The 17139-nt window shown below is 36.5% G+C and overlaps 1 protein-coding gene across 1 annotated transcript in view; it reads right to left on the reverse strand.

The window, feature by feature from the left end:
* Positions 1 to 366: 366 nt before the first annotated feature.
* EIF3H (eukaryotic translation initiation factor 3 subunit H) overlaps positions 367 to 17139 on the reverse strand; it is a 119509-nt gene continuing 102736 nt past the window's right edge. The window contains exons 4-9 of the mRNA XM_055348944.2: positions 14354 to 14521; positions 12760 to 12859; positions 11398 to 11547; positions 4340 to 4460; positions 2007 to 2139; positions 367 to 638 (exon numbers count right to left, since the gene is read on the reverse strand). Of these exons, the coding sequence (XP_055204919.1) occupies positions 541 to 638; positions 2007 to 2139; positions 4340 to 4460; positions 11398 to 11547; positions 12760 to 12859; positions 14354 to 14521 (770 nt within the window). The 3' untranslated portion in view covers positions 367 to 540. The remainder of the gene's footprint in view (positions 639 to 2006; positions 2140 to 4339; positions 4461 to 11397; positions 11548 to 12759; positions 12860 to 14353; positions 14522 to 17139) is intronic.

The following is a 17139-nucleotide window of genomic DNA, read 5'->3' on the forward strand; positions in this document are numbered from 1 at the left end:
AAAAGGCAGACTGACTGGAATTAGGCCAAGTGATTCCGGGTCCGGGGACAAGGAATTCCTGGGCAAGTACACGAAGCCTGGACTTCTCTCGGGGTGCTCATTTGGGAGCAGCGAAGTATAAAAATTCAAAAAAAAAAAAAAAAATTCACAGTAGGTGCCAGGGCCTCGGGGTCAGGAGCTGGGATAAGTAGTTGGGAGAAGTGGGTTGAAAAGTGGCACCTGAGAGGCAGCAAAAGTGGTGGAGCCTATAGGTTTCTGCCTGGTGAAACTTCCGGTCAGGGCTTGTTTTAGCTTTTAGAAATAAACAAGTATAAGCAAACAAAAGTAAGCCAGAGAAAATACATCTAAAATCAAATGAGCAAGCAGTCAAGATTTTGTTTTATTTTATTATGGCTAGAAAGACACTGTTATAGCCAAAATCGGCAATGACACTAAAGAAATCCTCTGTGCTTTTCAATATGCAAATATGTTTCTTCCAAGAGTTGCCCTGGTGTGACTTCAAGAGTTCATGTTAACTTCTTTTCTGGAAACTTCCTTTTCTTAGTTGTTGTATTCTTGAAGAGCCTGGGCCATGAAGAGCTTGCCTAAGTTTTGGGCAGTGAACTCCTTGATGTTCTGGCAGTAAGTGTTTATCTGGCCTGTGCATTTGAGAAAGAGATAGAGCCATAATGTTCCACAAATTGTAAAATGATCCAGAAAGCTAGTCAAACAGAAAAATCAGCATAAAACAGAATCACCTGTTTACTGTTTTGAATCCAGAGTTTATTTTTCCATAAGGGATAAGAAATACAAGTTCTTTTGAAAATAAGCTACTGTCCACTCTCAATTACATGGAGAATAAAGAAAAACTACTCCTCAAAAGCTTATCAGCCCTAAGGACATAATAGCTGTCAGTCAAAAGGACTGACTAAGTAGATCAAACCAATGCTGTACAACTGAGAAAACAGCATTGACTAGCCTTCACAGGTAGAAAGGAGATACTAACAATAAATCACAGAGCTGCAAACCAGCCAGACCCACTGGACCCAGATGTGAACAAGTACGGTAGGTTTTCAGTTTGTGCTTTGGGAACGTTAAGGAGTTTTCTCCTACGAGCCAGACAGACTAAGAGTAGAGAGTTCACTTGAAGAAAGGGCTCCATCATTGCTTTTTATGTCTTTAATGATCTAATCTCATGCAACAGTTACATCAGTTACATACTTCTTCAAAATATAAGGATCTCAATTCTGTTTGAATTGGACCTTTGGGAAGGAATTGTGTCTCATTTCCAAATTTAATTTGTATGTACACTAGAAAATGTTAAGGAATTTGGAATTTCCTCCCACATTACAAATGTATCAATATAATTTGAGAAATTGCCAATCAGCTTTTGAGTAGGATTTCACTTTGATAAAATCTTCTCACAGGTAAGGATCTGACTGAATCAGATGGTATTTAACATTTCTATAAGATTATAGCCAAATAAGGGCATGAATGTCATATATTCAAAATCAAGTCCTAGTACAGGACACAGGACCTCTCCTGCTTTAAGGTGCTATTAAACATTAAGTATAACCAGAAAAAGTTTATCCAGAAATACATTTGTGCTGCCACAATTTAAGTCCAAGTAAGGGAAATAATTTCCTAAATTCAAGTCAAGTACCCACACTGTACAGTGCTGTGCTGGAAAAGGAAGAGTAAGAGGCCTGAGCTAAGTGATCTTCTGCATTAAGACTGTAAACAATTTTTCTGGGTTTCCATGAAAAAGGACTCATTTTAGAAAGTTTATGCCACCTCAAAAATGTTTAGAAACACAGAGTGAAGCACTGAAAGGACCTGGACAAAAGAACAAACTCTTACGAGTTCTTAGATTTCAGATATTACAGGTGCTAGATTCAAATTCATCCTGCAACTATTTCAAACATACTAGCTTTTATGGCATGCTTTTCTGTTTGTAAATTTCTCACTGTCTTCTGCTTCCTAAGAAACGAACAAAACCAGCCAGGTTTTGCACTGGGCAACAATACCTGCAATGAGCAGCGAGTCCATCCTGGCAGGCGGCTGTGGTGGTTTGAAGAGTTTGGACAGGTCCTCCTCAGGGAGTGGGGGTTCTCCTCGGCTCTGGCGCTGCATATTCTCCTGCTGGCGACGCTGCTGATACTAAAATTCAAAGGGAAAATGATTTGGTTATTTTTCTCCATCTGAGGAGGAAAAAAAGATGTCCTTCCCCTACACAACCAGCAGAACCCCACTGCTCTGAATTCCAACCTCAGTTTTTATCATTGGCAACATTTGGTAACTTGCGTCTAAGAAGCTAAATACGCCAATAGCAGAAAAAAATTCCTTTGTTGAAAACTCTAGTGTCACTCTGAGCTCTAAGAGTCTATAACTAATGATTCAGAAAACAAAACTAGTTATGTAAGTAACAGGGGGCTTAAAGGGAAAGAAGCTCATGACTAGTAAGGTAAAGGGAGTTCCTTTACCATTTATGACAACGAGGTAATAAGTGATTCATCCTAATTTTAATGACTAAGTAATGAACTACCACACTGGAAATTATTTCACCTTTACTCCTATTGACCTAAAATAACAATACGGATGATGTTATTACTGCTATGTTCACTACTGTTATGGCTTTTTTTCTTTTCTTTTCTTTTTTTTGACACAGAATCTCATTCTGTCACCCAGGCTGGAGTGCAGTGGCACAATCTTGGCTCACTGCAGCCTCCGCCTCTCCGCCTCCCCGGTTCAAGCAATTCTCCTGCCTCAGCCTCCCGAGTAGTTGGGGTTACAGGCGCCCACCACTATACCCGGCTAATTTTTGTATTTTTAGTACAGACAGGATTTTACCATGTTGGCCAGGCTGGTCTCAAACTCCTGACCTTGTGATCCACCCGCCTCGGCCTCCCAAAGTGCTGGGATTACAGGCGAGAGCCACCACTCCTGGCCTATTGTTACTACTCTTAACAGATAATTGTCTGTACCTTAGCTCTATAACTAAAGATGGATACTATTAATAGCTCAGATAATGCTTCAAATACTTTCAAACTCTGGATTCCTACGATTCGCTGAAGAGAAAGTAGGGATATATATAAACTTTAACTATAAACTTATAGATCAACTACAATAAGAGCTAACAGCTATGACTGCTCCTAACAGTGAAGCGTGTAATATCCCATACACAACCTTAAAATGTCAGGTAATGAGAAACCAAGCTGGGCTAGTAAAAATTTAGTCTTTGGATTCCTAAGAAAATCAAGGGAAACAACAATTCTTTCTAGTGAAGGAAAGTAACTTGCTTTGTAAAGATTCCTGTGTTCATTATGGGGTACTCATAGGAAACAAATATTCAATTTGATACCCTGGATGAGTCCTTCACCTACAGGAAAAACCAGCATGAAAATGAAATCCAGCTGAGATGATTTTTTTCCCCCTCAGTTTATCAGACATTTGTAACCACTCCCATCTTTTCAGTTAAAAAAAAAAAAATACTGATTTACATATGTTTTCTCAATTCTAAGCTGGTAGAAACAAAGTACTTTAAATTTCACTATATACTGAAAATGAACTCTGATATTAAGAGAAAATTTAAATACAACATTCTCAGAAACCACTTAGTTGTGCTTAGAATTCTATATTTAACAAAGCTCTGTTTAAAGTACATTTTAATGAACAGAGTAGTCATATATAAATACTACTTTCACAGATAAACATTCTGGAATCAACTTATCTATGAATCAAATGCTAAGAACACTTTAGAGCAGTATAGTCCAAATACAATATTCCAGGAACTGTGAAAACCATGTGGCCTGCAGGCAACATGAATAAAGAAAAGGTTAAATGGTCACAGCCGTAGATGTGTGCATATGAGAATATTCGGATAATTCTAGGGTTTTTGTCTGTATTATACTATCTACTTCACAGCAGTTGGTCTATCATTTCCTATCAACATTGCTTGCTCTTAATCACAATTGCTCCGTTTTTTAAATGAACTGAAGATTGCTAACTATGCCACAATGAGCCACTGCCAAACCAATTATAGTTAGTAAAGAAATGAGCTGTGACATTCCGGAATCTCTTTGCTTCTGATTTTCTCAATAAATGTATCTCTTATTTGCATAACCTTGGCATTACAACCTGAGCTTAACAGCTCTCTTTAACACAGGTATTTTTAAGTATAACCTGTAAATAATATGTTACAAACATGTCATAAAAATAATAATCTTTTAAAAATATGATATAGAGTAACTAGCTAACGGTCAATGATTTACCAAAGATAATTTAGGTCATTTTGAACATGACTCTTGAAATACATGAAACTTAGAAATACCTGTTTGTTGAATTTTTCCACAATACCAACCTGATGTTTCTGCTGCTGTTGTTTACTAGTATTCCTCATGTATGTGTTGTATTTAACTATATCTTGGCTCATTTCATCCACTCTGTCCATCAGCAACTGTAGATTCTTCCCCAAATGATTGCTAAAATGTAAAATAAATATACTGACAAGTCTTACTTTAAATTATAGCTTTGCTACTGCTCTAAACAGTTTTAAGATATGAACTTGAACTGGCTTTTGCTAAAAGAATGAGAGCACACATATGCATAAAAGCAAGGGCAGAGGAAAAAATCTGAGTCAACTTGTTACTAAACTTTCCATACCGAACTTCCAACTATAATCTCAGGGATACCTGAAATAGCTGAGTTTCTTATTGTGAGAGCACAGGTATGTTAGGGTAGGAACTGTTAAACATACCTAGTGAGACATCTATAATACATATTTTTTAAACCAAGTTCAGTATTCCCAAATTCTTTTCATTAACTTGCCCCTGCCCAAATGCATTCCATAACATTTAAATCAGTAATCACAGGAAAGAACCATACAGATTATGACATCTGGCACATGATTTCTCTATCTAGGTTTTAGATGAACAATGGTAACATTTATTCTATAAAACGTGATGAAGAGGCTCCTTTCCTCTTACCTTTCCTAGAATCTGTAGTACAGTCTTTCATATTTCTTATTCTCTCCCGAAATTTCTATTGCAGCTCAGTTACCAACATCGCTTTATAAAGTGATGTAATGATTGGCACAATGACCACCATATTCACTGATTTCTGCCTGCAACTTACCTCCTACCATGGTAACGCCTGGACAGCTACTATACATATATATATTTTTAAAATAGCAAGCTTCTAAACAGTAGTACCCATTCATTAACTGCAAACAGGTATTTACTAAACTCCTATTATGTGCCAGCCTTAGTACTAGAAAACAGGGAGACAACAGTGAATAAGACATACATGTTCTATATCTTCATTGATCTTATAACTGATTAGGGATGGAGGAGAAAGAGAAGGGGGAGGTGAAGAGACACTTACTTTAGATAGCATGATCAGAATATCTCTTTGAGGAGATGACAGACTGAAAGTGAAAGATGAGTCAGCTATGCCAAAAATATTGTAGGCAAAAGAAAATACAAGTGCTGAATGCCTGAGATGAGCAAGAATTAGGCAGATTTGATAACAGAAGAGGCCTGGCATGGCTAGAGCACAGGGATTAGGTCAGGCAGACCAGACAAGCACATGTAGGAAGCTCATTAGCACCATACAACTCCCCAGCAATGCAGTTTGTTGTGAATGAGACCTCACAACTGCAATGTGAATGATATCCTGGAGTTGTGCATGTTTATGAGACATTTTGCTTAAATTTTAAAATGATCATTCTGCTGCTATGCAAATAGACTGGAGAGGAGAAACCAGGAGGTTAGTTAAAAGTCTACTGTGGGGTGTTGGCGAGGATGTGGAAAAATGAAAACACTCATACATTGTGGGGGGAAGGTAAAGTGATACAGCTGCTGTGGAAAACAGTTTGGTGGTTCCTCAAAAAGCTAAACCAAATTACCATATAACCCAGCAATTCCGCTCTTATGAATATACCCTATGAATATGTTTATACCCTAGGGAATTAAAAATATATACTCACACAAAAACTCATACATGTATGTTAATAGCTACATTATTCTTAATAGCCAAAAACTAAAAACAATCTAAAATTCCATCAAATGATGAATAGATAAATAAAATATTATATATCCATACAGTAGAATGTTATTTGGCCTTAAACATGAATAAAGTTCTGATACACCCCACAACATGGATGAACCTTGAAAACATTTGCTAAGGGAAAGAAGGTAGACACAAAAGGCTGCTTATTGTAGGACTCTTTTTTTTTTTTTTTTGAGACAGAGTTTCACTCGTCATCCAGGCTGGTGCAGTGGGGCGACCTCCACCTCCCGGGTTCAAGCAATTCTTGTGCCTCAGCCTCTCGAGTAGCTGGGACTACAGGCATGTGCCACCACACCTGGCTAGATTTTTTGTATTTTCAATAGAGACGGGGTTTCGCCAGGAACTCCTGACCTCAAGAGATCCTCCCACCTCGGCTTCCCAAAGTGCTGGGATTACAGGCATGAGCCACTGTTGCTGGCCAGGACTCTATTTTATAAAATATCCAGAATAGGCAAATCTGTAGAGATAGAAAGTGACTAGAGGCTGCCAGGGGTTAGGGGAATAGGAATGACAGTTTAATGGGTTTGGGTTCCCATTCAGGGTGATGAGAATGTTCTAGAGCTAGTAATGGTTGTAAAACATTGTGAATATACTAAAAACGACTAAAGTGTACATCTGAAAAGGGTTTAAATGGTCAATTTTTTCTCTATTTTAAAAACTACACCTCCAGCAAATAATCTATCGTGATATTACAGAGAGAAATTGTGGTGACTTGAACTAGGATGGTGGCAGAGCATAGAGAAAAGTGAGCAGAAATGAGAGAGATTCTGGAGGCGGAGCAGGCAATCTTTATTTGATAGGGGGCATCAGAGAGGAATGGAGGGTGACTCCCAGTCTTCTGGCAGCTGGTTACTACATTTACAGAGAAGGGAAAGACTGAGAAGGAAACAGGCTGGGAATATTGGGAATGAATAAAAATAAATCCAACTAAAATATGGATTCTATCAGTAACCTCAAGAAAATCAGAAAGTTTTGGCTCTTTCTCAAATAATGGAAGGAGCACAGAACTAAGGTGTATGTGAGTAAATTTATCTTTTAATCCCAGCCTGGCACTACCTAGATAACCTTGGTCCAGTAACACGGTCTGATGACTTCACCTGTTGAGGAATCAAGTGCTTCTTTCATATTTATTTTGTTGTGTTGTAATTTTTTAAATCTCTTTTAACTTCAAAACACTTCTTCTTCTCTGGATACAATGTATTTGCTTCTGTTTTACCCTAATTTCTAAAAAGTTGATTTAAATTCACTCAGACTTAAGTATTAGAATTGGGCAAGACTGGGGAAAAGAGAGGCAGACAACGGTCAAAGTGCAATGACTTAAAAACATACTACAAGTCTGGAATCTGTCCTAAGGACAGTGGGAAACCAGCTAAAGATTTTAAGCAAAGGAGTAATATGAGCATCTAATTTGCATTTAGCAAGATCATTACAATTTTGAAAGAGGAAAAGGTCAAAAACAGGAAGTGAGGAAGCTGTGAAAGTAATGAGGAAGAGAAATAAGGTCCTAGACTAAGGCAGTAAAAGTCACAGGAGTACGACAAAATCGCCCCACGAGTACATGTGTGAGAAGACAGACCCTGAGGAACACGGACAGAGATGAGCACAAGAGGGTTCACTGTGGAGAATGAGAGGAAACCCAGAAGAGCTATAGTTTCACAGGCTCCTAGGAAAGGATCTCAGGAAGGAGGCCTTATCAACATATTACATGCTGAAGAGTCTAAAATACTCAATGACATAGTGACATCAAAGTCTTTTGTGACTTTGGAGGGAGGTCTTACTACATATAATGGTGGAACACCACAAACTGTTGGCAATCACTGGGAAATCAGTGGGAAATGAGGAAATAGTGACATCAAAATTCTATCGAGAAGTTTGATTATGAAACAAATAGAAAAATTTAGCAGAAGACAAAAGGAGATGGATACTAAAGGCATGAGATTAAAAGGTATTCTTTTCATAAGTTTTTCTTTTGAGATGGGGGGATGTAAACAAGTTTAAATGTCTTTGTTTTTAGGAGATGCACGCATTTTAGAAGTATTTAGGGGTTAAAAGTCATGTCTACAATTTACTTTCAGATGGTTCAGAAAGAAAAAGTAGTGTTTACGTACGTAGAGTGCAAATGTGGCATGATATACAATTGGTGAATCTAAATGAAAGGTTTATGGATGGATGTTCACTGTATTTTTCTTTCAAATTGTCTGAAGAGTTGAAAATTTAAACATAAATTTTTAATTGGAAAAACGAGCCTATAAAGATTGAAAAAAAAAACTAGTATAGAAAGAAACTGAAAATCTATGAAGAAGGAAGGAGTAGATCAACCTAATGAGGTCCTGAGAAGGCAAGAAGACAGGAGGCACTGGCTTCAGGTTTCTGATCCTTTCATTTTTACCAATGAGCAACCTGAAGCCCAAAGGGCTATACTAAGTATAGGAAATGTCGTTAGCTACATGATTAGTTGTTAAGTCATTTATGTCATTAATTGCAAAAGGAAATCAGAGAAAGAAAAGATCATCACCAATGCTGTGGCTGGGAGGTTAAGGGGAAAGCAGTGACAGTAGGGAAAAAATAACAGCACAGGAGAGGTACTGCCATATGCAGAGAAAATACACCTAGACCTTAAATCTTGGAGGTTGTTTACAGTAATGAGAAAGGCACTACTAAAACAGACCCACTGTTTCTACCAGAAAAGTCTTTAATATAAAGTACTAATATTATCTGCTGCAAGTATATGAAGTTATTGTGAAAGAACACTGCTACAAGCACAAATATGTGGACTTTAAGCATTTCATAACTTTTATATTATGATAATGCTCTTCAGAAAAAAAACAATCAGAAACACACACACACACACACACACAAACAATCTGTGTACTACAGGCCTTAAAAGGGCATCAGAAATTAACAATGACAGAAAATCAGACCACTACCAAGACCAATTTTGTGGGAATCTTTTCAGTACCAGTTTAACTAGGATGCTGAAACGGGGACTTATTGTTAGGAGTTTCAGTAACATTGCCTTTTCTTTTATTGCCAAGCAAATAAAGAACTGAAAACAGATAAACAGATGTGAACCAGGACATGAAGTGTTAAGTCTGCTCTGGCTACAGTATCAATTTATGCTTATAATCCTTAATGTATGATGCCCACCCTTAGTTTACTTTTTTTAAAAGAGGAAATAAAAACAGAATTGTTTTACATGTGTGAAAAGCTGAACGCCTGTGATACACATTTTTAAAAACTAATAAAGGCTGTTATGGAATAACTATTACTAGAACTTCCATCTAATAAAATTAAAATAAAAAAATTTGAATTTTTCAACAAAAGCAAATACAGTATGTTTTAGTCGTCGCAGAGAACAAACTTATCAGGCACATCAAAGAAACTGGTGCCCATGTATATAGGGTGTGAAAGGAAAGACCAAGTTTAAGCACCTGCATAAGGATGATTTCTGATGGGGTTTCTTATACAAACTTTTATGGCAACTGGCCTGAGCCATCATCACACAATTACCGTCAGAAATTAAAAATTGAGATGTACAAAACTTATCTTTCTGTCTTTTAAAATAGTATGATCGATTTGGTTCAATGTAAGCGTCTACTAGCAAAAAAGCACTGCTTCAAAGTTGCTTCATTTTTTTTCCTCCTAACAGGAACACCAATTTACACTTTAAATAATTTCATATGGAAACCAAAGAAATGGGGCCTCTTTTTCCTCGTTTACATAAAAATACAGAAGACAAAAACTATAATAAAATATTTGTCTAGGTCTCAGTTGCTAGGGCAAACCGAGAACATTTTCTTGGCTATTATAAATGCTGCTTTGGACAAATGGACATTATAGACCAGCTCATAGCGGTAATGTTAAAGCACCATCAGGGATGTATTTCTTTTGTATGCTCAATAAAGGCAGCCTGGGAAAAGGTGAAGACATGAATTATGTAAGCAAAAGCTTTCATGCAGTAAATTTAAAATTATTATATAACTATATACTTAATACATCAAATTGCAACCTTGTATGCTGAAAAAGGTTCTTAGCTAAATGCTTTAAATACAGGTGTGCCCAATGTGTTTGTAAAAGCAATAAAGAAAATATGACCTTCTAAAATAGACAAATTAAAGGACTATTATGAATATATGTTTGCAGTCAAACAGTACGCTTTTTGGTGCCAAATTAGCCTTGCAACCTGGCTGTGTTACTTAGCACTCCATTTACATTCATCGTCCATCTCCCTGCCCCGTTGAGACTTTCTAGTGGCCTTTGTGATCAATTAACGCAATGGAAGGCGGCGCTTCAACCACAGTCCTACCCGTGCCAGAGCATAGAGAAGAACATTGATGTCTCTGGCCCTTCTGGGTTCATCCCACTTGCTTTATATCGAGGAAGTACAAAGTCTGTACACTTTTTTTTTTTTTACAAGTCTCTATCTAAGATAACTAGAAATCTGATAAATAATTTAGTCTGCTCCAAACTGGTTGCTTAAGAAAACACACCTTGTTTCTTTCAGCCAACAAGCATATATTGATTCTTTACCTACTCTGACCATTTAATTTCATTCCACAAGTCTGCTGCTAGCCTCCTTCCACCACAGACAAAATAATCACTAACATAACGCTCAAAGGGCATTTAAGAGGAGCTATACATGTGGCTCTATTCACATTTCTGTTAAGAGTAATAGATGAGGGGAAAATAAACATTAATTTAACAAAGGGAACAATACTTCCTTTTGGAAACCTCAATCTGCATTTTACAAATATGATAAACATTATCTCAGCAACTAGATAGCTAAGGCAGTCACGCTGGAGGAAATCGTTATCACCAACTAAAATAGGTGAAGCCAATGTCAGGTTCAGAAAATTCAAATTTTAGTTGAAAACTCAAACAACTGGAAATTTACAACTGCAAGAGTCTGCATCTGAACAAGGGCAAGTACAACCAGTAAAAGAAAAAAGCACTTCTGTTCTTTTCCTGAGCATTATTAAATATCCAGACCTAATACCCTAAGCCTCTTAGGATCGTGTAGAAGAAATAAAGCTGAGCCATATAAAAAAGCCCTCCCCCTCTTGGGCACTGACCTTATCAAAGCACAAATGATACAGCAAAGGCGGCAGCAGAGGGTTCTTCTAATATGAGCAATTAGTATTCAAATAATGTGTTGTTTCATATTATCCGTTTGGTGTTTTTCCCTGACATCCTAACAGGGCCAGACTATTACTCCATGTTATACATGTTTTAAGAACCTATAAACGTTCTTAAGTAACTGTTTTCTTGTTTCACAGGTAAAGTTTATGTGAAAGAATCTTTTGCGAAAAGTTCTAAAACATGGGCTTTTCATTAGGCAGGGCCACTTACCTGCTGGCAAGGCTGAGCAATTCATGTTTATCTGCAACAGCTGACTTCTTTTCAAGTTCCCACATTAGGACATTGATCAGATGTGAATTTTTAATTACAATCGGCACTTCTTCAAACATGTACTCAAAGGTGATATTTGCTTTTTTCAATCTGTGAAGCATGTTAAAAATACTTTAGTCTGATGGTCAAAAGTAGGTGCTAAACTGACTACTTCATAAAATTTACCTAATTACAGGCCCTATCCAAGATCTTTGTTTCATTAGCACTCTTAAAAAAAAAAAAAAAAGTAGAGAAACTAGAGTTTTACAGAGTCGAGCATAAGTTGAGTGATTTGAGTAACTTTGAAAATGATGCGAATTTGAGCTAAAGCCCAGAAAATAAGATTCTTGGCAGAAGAAACTACTCATTCTTTGTAATCAGGTATCTTTAAAATTTCACTGATACTAAAATGTAAATGTCACAGTAAGTTATGCTACACAACCTACACCTACAACTTAATTTAAAATAGCTAGAAATGAGAAATACTCTATTTCTTGAAAAGTTCATTTTAAAAGCCTCTTGAATTAGAGTTTAACAAGTAGCAGAACACAAGGAGACTCCAGATACAATAGTTAAAACACGCCAAGAACACAGTTTCTCATAGATTAGTTATAACCACCACATCCAGGAATTGTTCATGAGTTAGCTTTTCTTTTAAAATTCTCTGCACCTTAACTTTTTAGGAGCCAAATGGGAAACTAGAGATGAACCGTCCTACATGAAGTCAAAACCATTAATTTTGATTCAATAAGAACTAAAAATTTCTATAATTAACAGAAAATGGAAGAATTCTAAGTATTTAATTTATTTAAAGTAAATATTACAATGCCATTAAATAGGATCCCAAAACAGCTCCATCAGTTAATTCTCTGCATAACTGTCACCCATAAAATTTCCAATAAGCCACATTCTTTACCAAATTCTTAAAATGTTTATATCTTTCCCACCCCCTCATTAAACAAGGGTTTGGAAAATAAGACACACAGCTCACAACCAGTCTGACACAGAGCTTACAATCTGACAGCCACTGATCACTCTTTCCACCTCCCTTTATTCAATCATTTATTTCTTTGAATCCAGTAGCTAATTAATTCCCATTCTAACTGAATTCACCCTTGGTGAGAACAACAGATGAGATATTCCCTAAAGAATAATTTAAACATGGAAAGGGAGAGAGCAAGCAGCACTCAGCATGCAGAAAACTTCTACAGTCCACATGGCAAAAGCATTACCACACCACAACCGAGGATTCAAGAGATGTGGCAAAGAAAAATCTTAACAGAAAAATACCCAACCCTTTACCAGATGCCCCCAAACACTTACGCTTCAGGGGAAAAATCCTTTTCTTTACAAACTTCCATCAGTTTAGGAGTCAGTCTGTATGCCTTTAGTGAGAGAGATCCTTGGGCAGTTTTTATGGGATCTCAAACAAGGAAAGAGAAATAAATTACTAAGAATTTTGTCACTGCCAGGCTTAAATGGCATTGGTTCTAGGCACATTCTGTTACATATCGCACAATCTTTGCAAAATAAAGATCAAAATAAACAACCAGAACACAACTTGAAGCAGACTCAAAGCACTATAGCAAATAGCACTTGAAAATGCAGGAATACCTCTATCCTACTTACAATAGAGTAATTTCCTCTGTGAAAAACTAAAGATGCAAAAGAGTTATTTTCAAATTCATTCCTCAGCAAGAACCAGTAACCTTGCTGAAAATTAAATGTATCATATGTTCTAGACATATTGTATAATTAGGAAATCACTGATAAATATTAAACATGAAAATTCACTGCATGTACTTGGGTAGCTCCTCATTCAACTTAAAATGAATAGCCCCGCACACAAAATTTATCCATCCTAATAATCACTGTTCACATTTCTTCGTTAAAACAGATTGTAAAAACAAAACCATTCAAGTCAAACTGCTATCACAAAAGTGTCTTTTTGGTTTTGGAGAAACTAATTTTGTCAAAGCTAACCGCTGAAACACTCTATGAGTAAGGGAGCTTAGCACTTGCTGCATGATAACGGCTCTGGCATGCCAATATTCGCCTAAAACCTGTGTTAACATTCATGTTGTCTGAAACTTAACACAGTGAAACTTTTAGCAATAGGTGATAAAATGAAAACCAAAATAGATTGAAACAAGTGGAAAATTCATCAAGGTCTGATGATGCAATGTTTCCAGCCAATATAAGTACACTTTAACAACTTGTTCTTCACTGTAATCCAATTGTTAACATACTGAAACAATTTTGGGGCAGCTCATAAGATTGATCGTATTCATTAGTATTTTTTCTGACAGATACTCAGGACGTTACATTTACTTCTCAGCTGGAAACTATATGCAAGTCTGCCAGATATGGCAAACTGTGAGTGTTTGGGGAGGGGGAAGGCTATAAAGCTGTTAAATTGCCTACAGTTCTGATACAGCACAGAACATCTGGTCTGGAGAGCTTGAGGAAACACCATTAAATAGGCCGAAAAGAAAAAAATCTTTGTGCTAAGAAACAGTCCAGGTTTTGTACGCTGTTGTCAGAGGTATAAAAAAAACTTGGCACACCGTATTATGATTGGTCAGTCACGTACAGAGCCAGACACTCTAGCAATCGGGGTTTGTTAGACATCTGGTCTAGTTCCACCAGCCCCTTCAATGAGGGAGGGGAGATGGAGGAATAAAAATGAAGCAGCTACTCCAGCATTCCAAAATGTACACATCAGGGCTCTGATAGCAAGAAAAATAAACAGAAAGAAGGAAACCCTGTCTAGACTGAGCTGCTGCTGAGGCTGCTGCAGAAACAGGGTTGGTATTTACTTGAGAAGGCCTGCCAGACTGCTCTTAGAGGCAAAAAAGAAAGCAAAAATAGTAGTAATAATATTAAGGGAAAAAAGAATAATAAACCTCCTACTAACCATAAATGAGAACGACAGATTCTTCAATGGCATGCTGGTAACTAAACTGAGAGTCCAGGAGCGCCCGGGTAACGAATGAGCCATAGTATGTGGACTGATACCAGCCCACGTGAAGATGATCAATGTTTACATGGCGAAGGCTCCGCATCATTTCCATCTGATATTGGACTGGATAATGGGGAAGAGGAAATTAAAAGAAAAAACTTTTTAATGATGTTACCAACATTAAAAACAAGCCGTTTTGGAAACAAATGTCTACATAACAATTTATTAGCAATAGGGAACAGGATTCCAGATTTAAAATTCATTCAGTTCATATATAAAGCAAAACAAAATTAGGCTTTTAAATCATCAGGGGTTTCCTTTTATTCTTTAATGAAAAAATATTTTGTAGAAAATGTATTACACACAATACTAATACCTTGTTCTAACCAAAGAATTATTAAATGTGGCTTCTACTCCCCTTTTTGAAACTCTCAAAATAGTAAATGTTTAAGAAAAAATTGTGTAATTACTAAATTGGTTGGTTGTAAGAAGTTTCATTTGAATTAATAAAAGAGGAAGAGTTATCAATCTCTTCTTCAACACAGCTTTTAGAGCTGAGAAACTAAAACCATTAGGAAAACTAAGGGGAAACAACTACCAACCACACTGCTTATATATGAAGAGGATACAGGCTGTAGCTGATTCAAAATGTAAGAGTACATTTTTGCCTTCATCTGGTGCCCCCTGCTGCATATGCTAAATTTTTTAAAGAATTATTTTTTCTTGTCTGTGTGTTCCTTTAAGTAACAGACACTATTTTTTCCTTAGAATAAAGTTATATTTTAATGACCATGTATAGAATGAAAAGGTTTAGTGACTTTTACTTTTGTCAAATTAATGACTACAATGTATAGTAATGACTATAATGTATACTATATTAAAGCAGTATTACCAGAAAAACAGATTAAAACTAGAAATACAATAAATGACATTTTAAAAAGCAATATAGCACAATAATGCACAGCAAATATATAATACAGGAGAAAACTTTATAGTCAACATAATAGCCATGCTATTTCTATTATTATTTATTATTATTATTATTGACACAGGGTTTCACTCCCGTTGCCCAGGCTGGAGTACAATGGCCTGATCTTGGCTCACTGCAACCTCTGCCTCCCGGGCTCAAGTGATTCTTTTGATTTAGCCTCCCAGGTAGCTGGGACTACAGGTGTGAACCACCGCACCCGGCTAATTTTTGTATCGTTTTTTTGTAGAGATGGGGTTTCACCACGTTGCCCAGCCTGGTCTCGTACTCCTGGGATCAAAGAATCCACCCAACTCGGCCTCCCAAAGTGTTGGGATTGCAGGCATGAGCCACTGCATCCAGCCCCAAACTATTTCTATTATAATGAATACATGACCATGCTGAGTAAACGTATTTGCTTAACTTGAAACCTGTTTCATTTTCAAAATTCTTACTCAGGTTTTAGCAAAAGAAAAGTTATACATCTGTCATTCTTTTGGTTATACCACTATGGTTTTACAAAGCCAACAAGACTCAGGATCATAAAGTATAAAAGAGTGTTCCTCAGATGGACACAGTCTGATTTTTCATTACTTGTAGGCGAAGAAGTTATAAATCTGCTTATTCCAAGGAAGGTTACAGTTCTCATGCTAAAAGATGGCAGCCAACTCATCAACTACACAAGAATTGCGTGTTTTTTGAGATTTTTTTTTTTTTTGCTATGTAGAAAAGCTAAACAAACAAACAAACAAAACAACCAAAATTATTTTGCCACTATCTGAAGAGACTTTCTTAAGCCTACGGCAATGTTGCAACAGAGCTGGAAACTGCACTACTGTAAAGATGTACACAGTTTAAGTGCCTGTTTTGAAAGTGGGCTCATTTATTCATAAAAAGGAAAAAAAGTGTTAATATAGAGGAAGTTAGGCTACTAAGGGTATGGGGGAGAACGTGATACCAGACACCAGATACCAGACACCAGACACTTTGTATACCAAACCAGTGTTTCTGTATATTTATGAATAAAATACAAAATCAAAGTCATATAACCTATGCTATACTCTAAACCACCATTAAAAACATCACTACCTTAGAAACCTATTTTATACACAATATGACAGCCGAAAAAGCAGTATGAAATATGATAATCTTACACCAATTATTTTTTATCTTCATATTTTATTTCTCTAGCATGTAAGAGGAACCTCACCTCCCCCCAGCTAGTTTAACAGATTCACATCAACCACATAAATTTGGCAAGTGGGATAGAATCACTGCTATGATCTCCTTCTGTTTTGAAATTCCATAATTCTTTTAAATCAAAGTAAAATCACTGATTTGGCTAATAAATTTTAATCAAATTTAATTTATGAGTGAAAAGTCCCAGTATTATAAGTAAAATGGGAGCTGAAACTGAATTTGCTATTTATTTTAAAGGGAAAGGGAAGAGGAGAGATTATTAAGCAACTGACAGAACGAGTAAGATTTTTTAAAAAATTATTTTTAAATCAAAACTTATGCAACATATTAGTATAAAATTTAGCTACAATATAAGAAGAGGTTGGAGTCTGCCAATTTATAATAGCAGAAAAGAAAGACTTGGAATCTAGAGGTCGACGTTCTCATGCCAGCTCTGAGATTTCCCCTGTGGGGATCTTGCTGTACAGTTAATAATTCTTCTTTGATATTTAATTTTCCCATCTCCAAAGAGATCTGAGAACCCAATCCCAGTCAAAACGCTATTATTCCACATTGTTCACTGGATATACTAATT

Source organism: Gorilla gorilla, chromosome 7, assembly GCF_029281585.2.
Source record: "Gorilla gorilla gorilla isolate KB3781 chromosome 7, NHGRI_mGorGor1-v2.1_pri, whole genome shotgun sequence".
In the NCBI taxonomy this organism is placed as follows: Eukaryota; Metazoa; Chordata; class Mammalia; order Primates; family Hominidae; genus Gorilla; species Gorilla gorilla.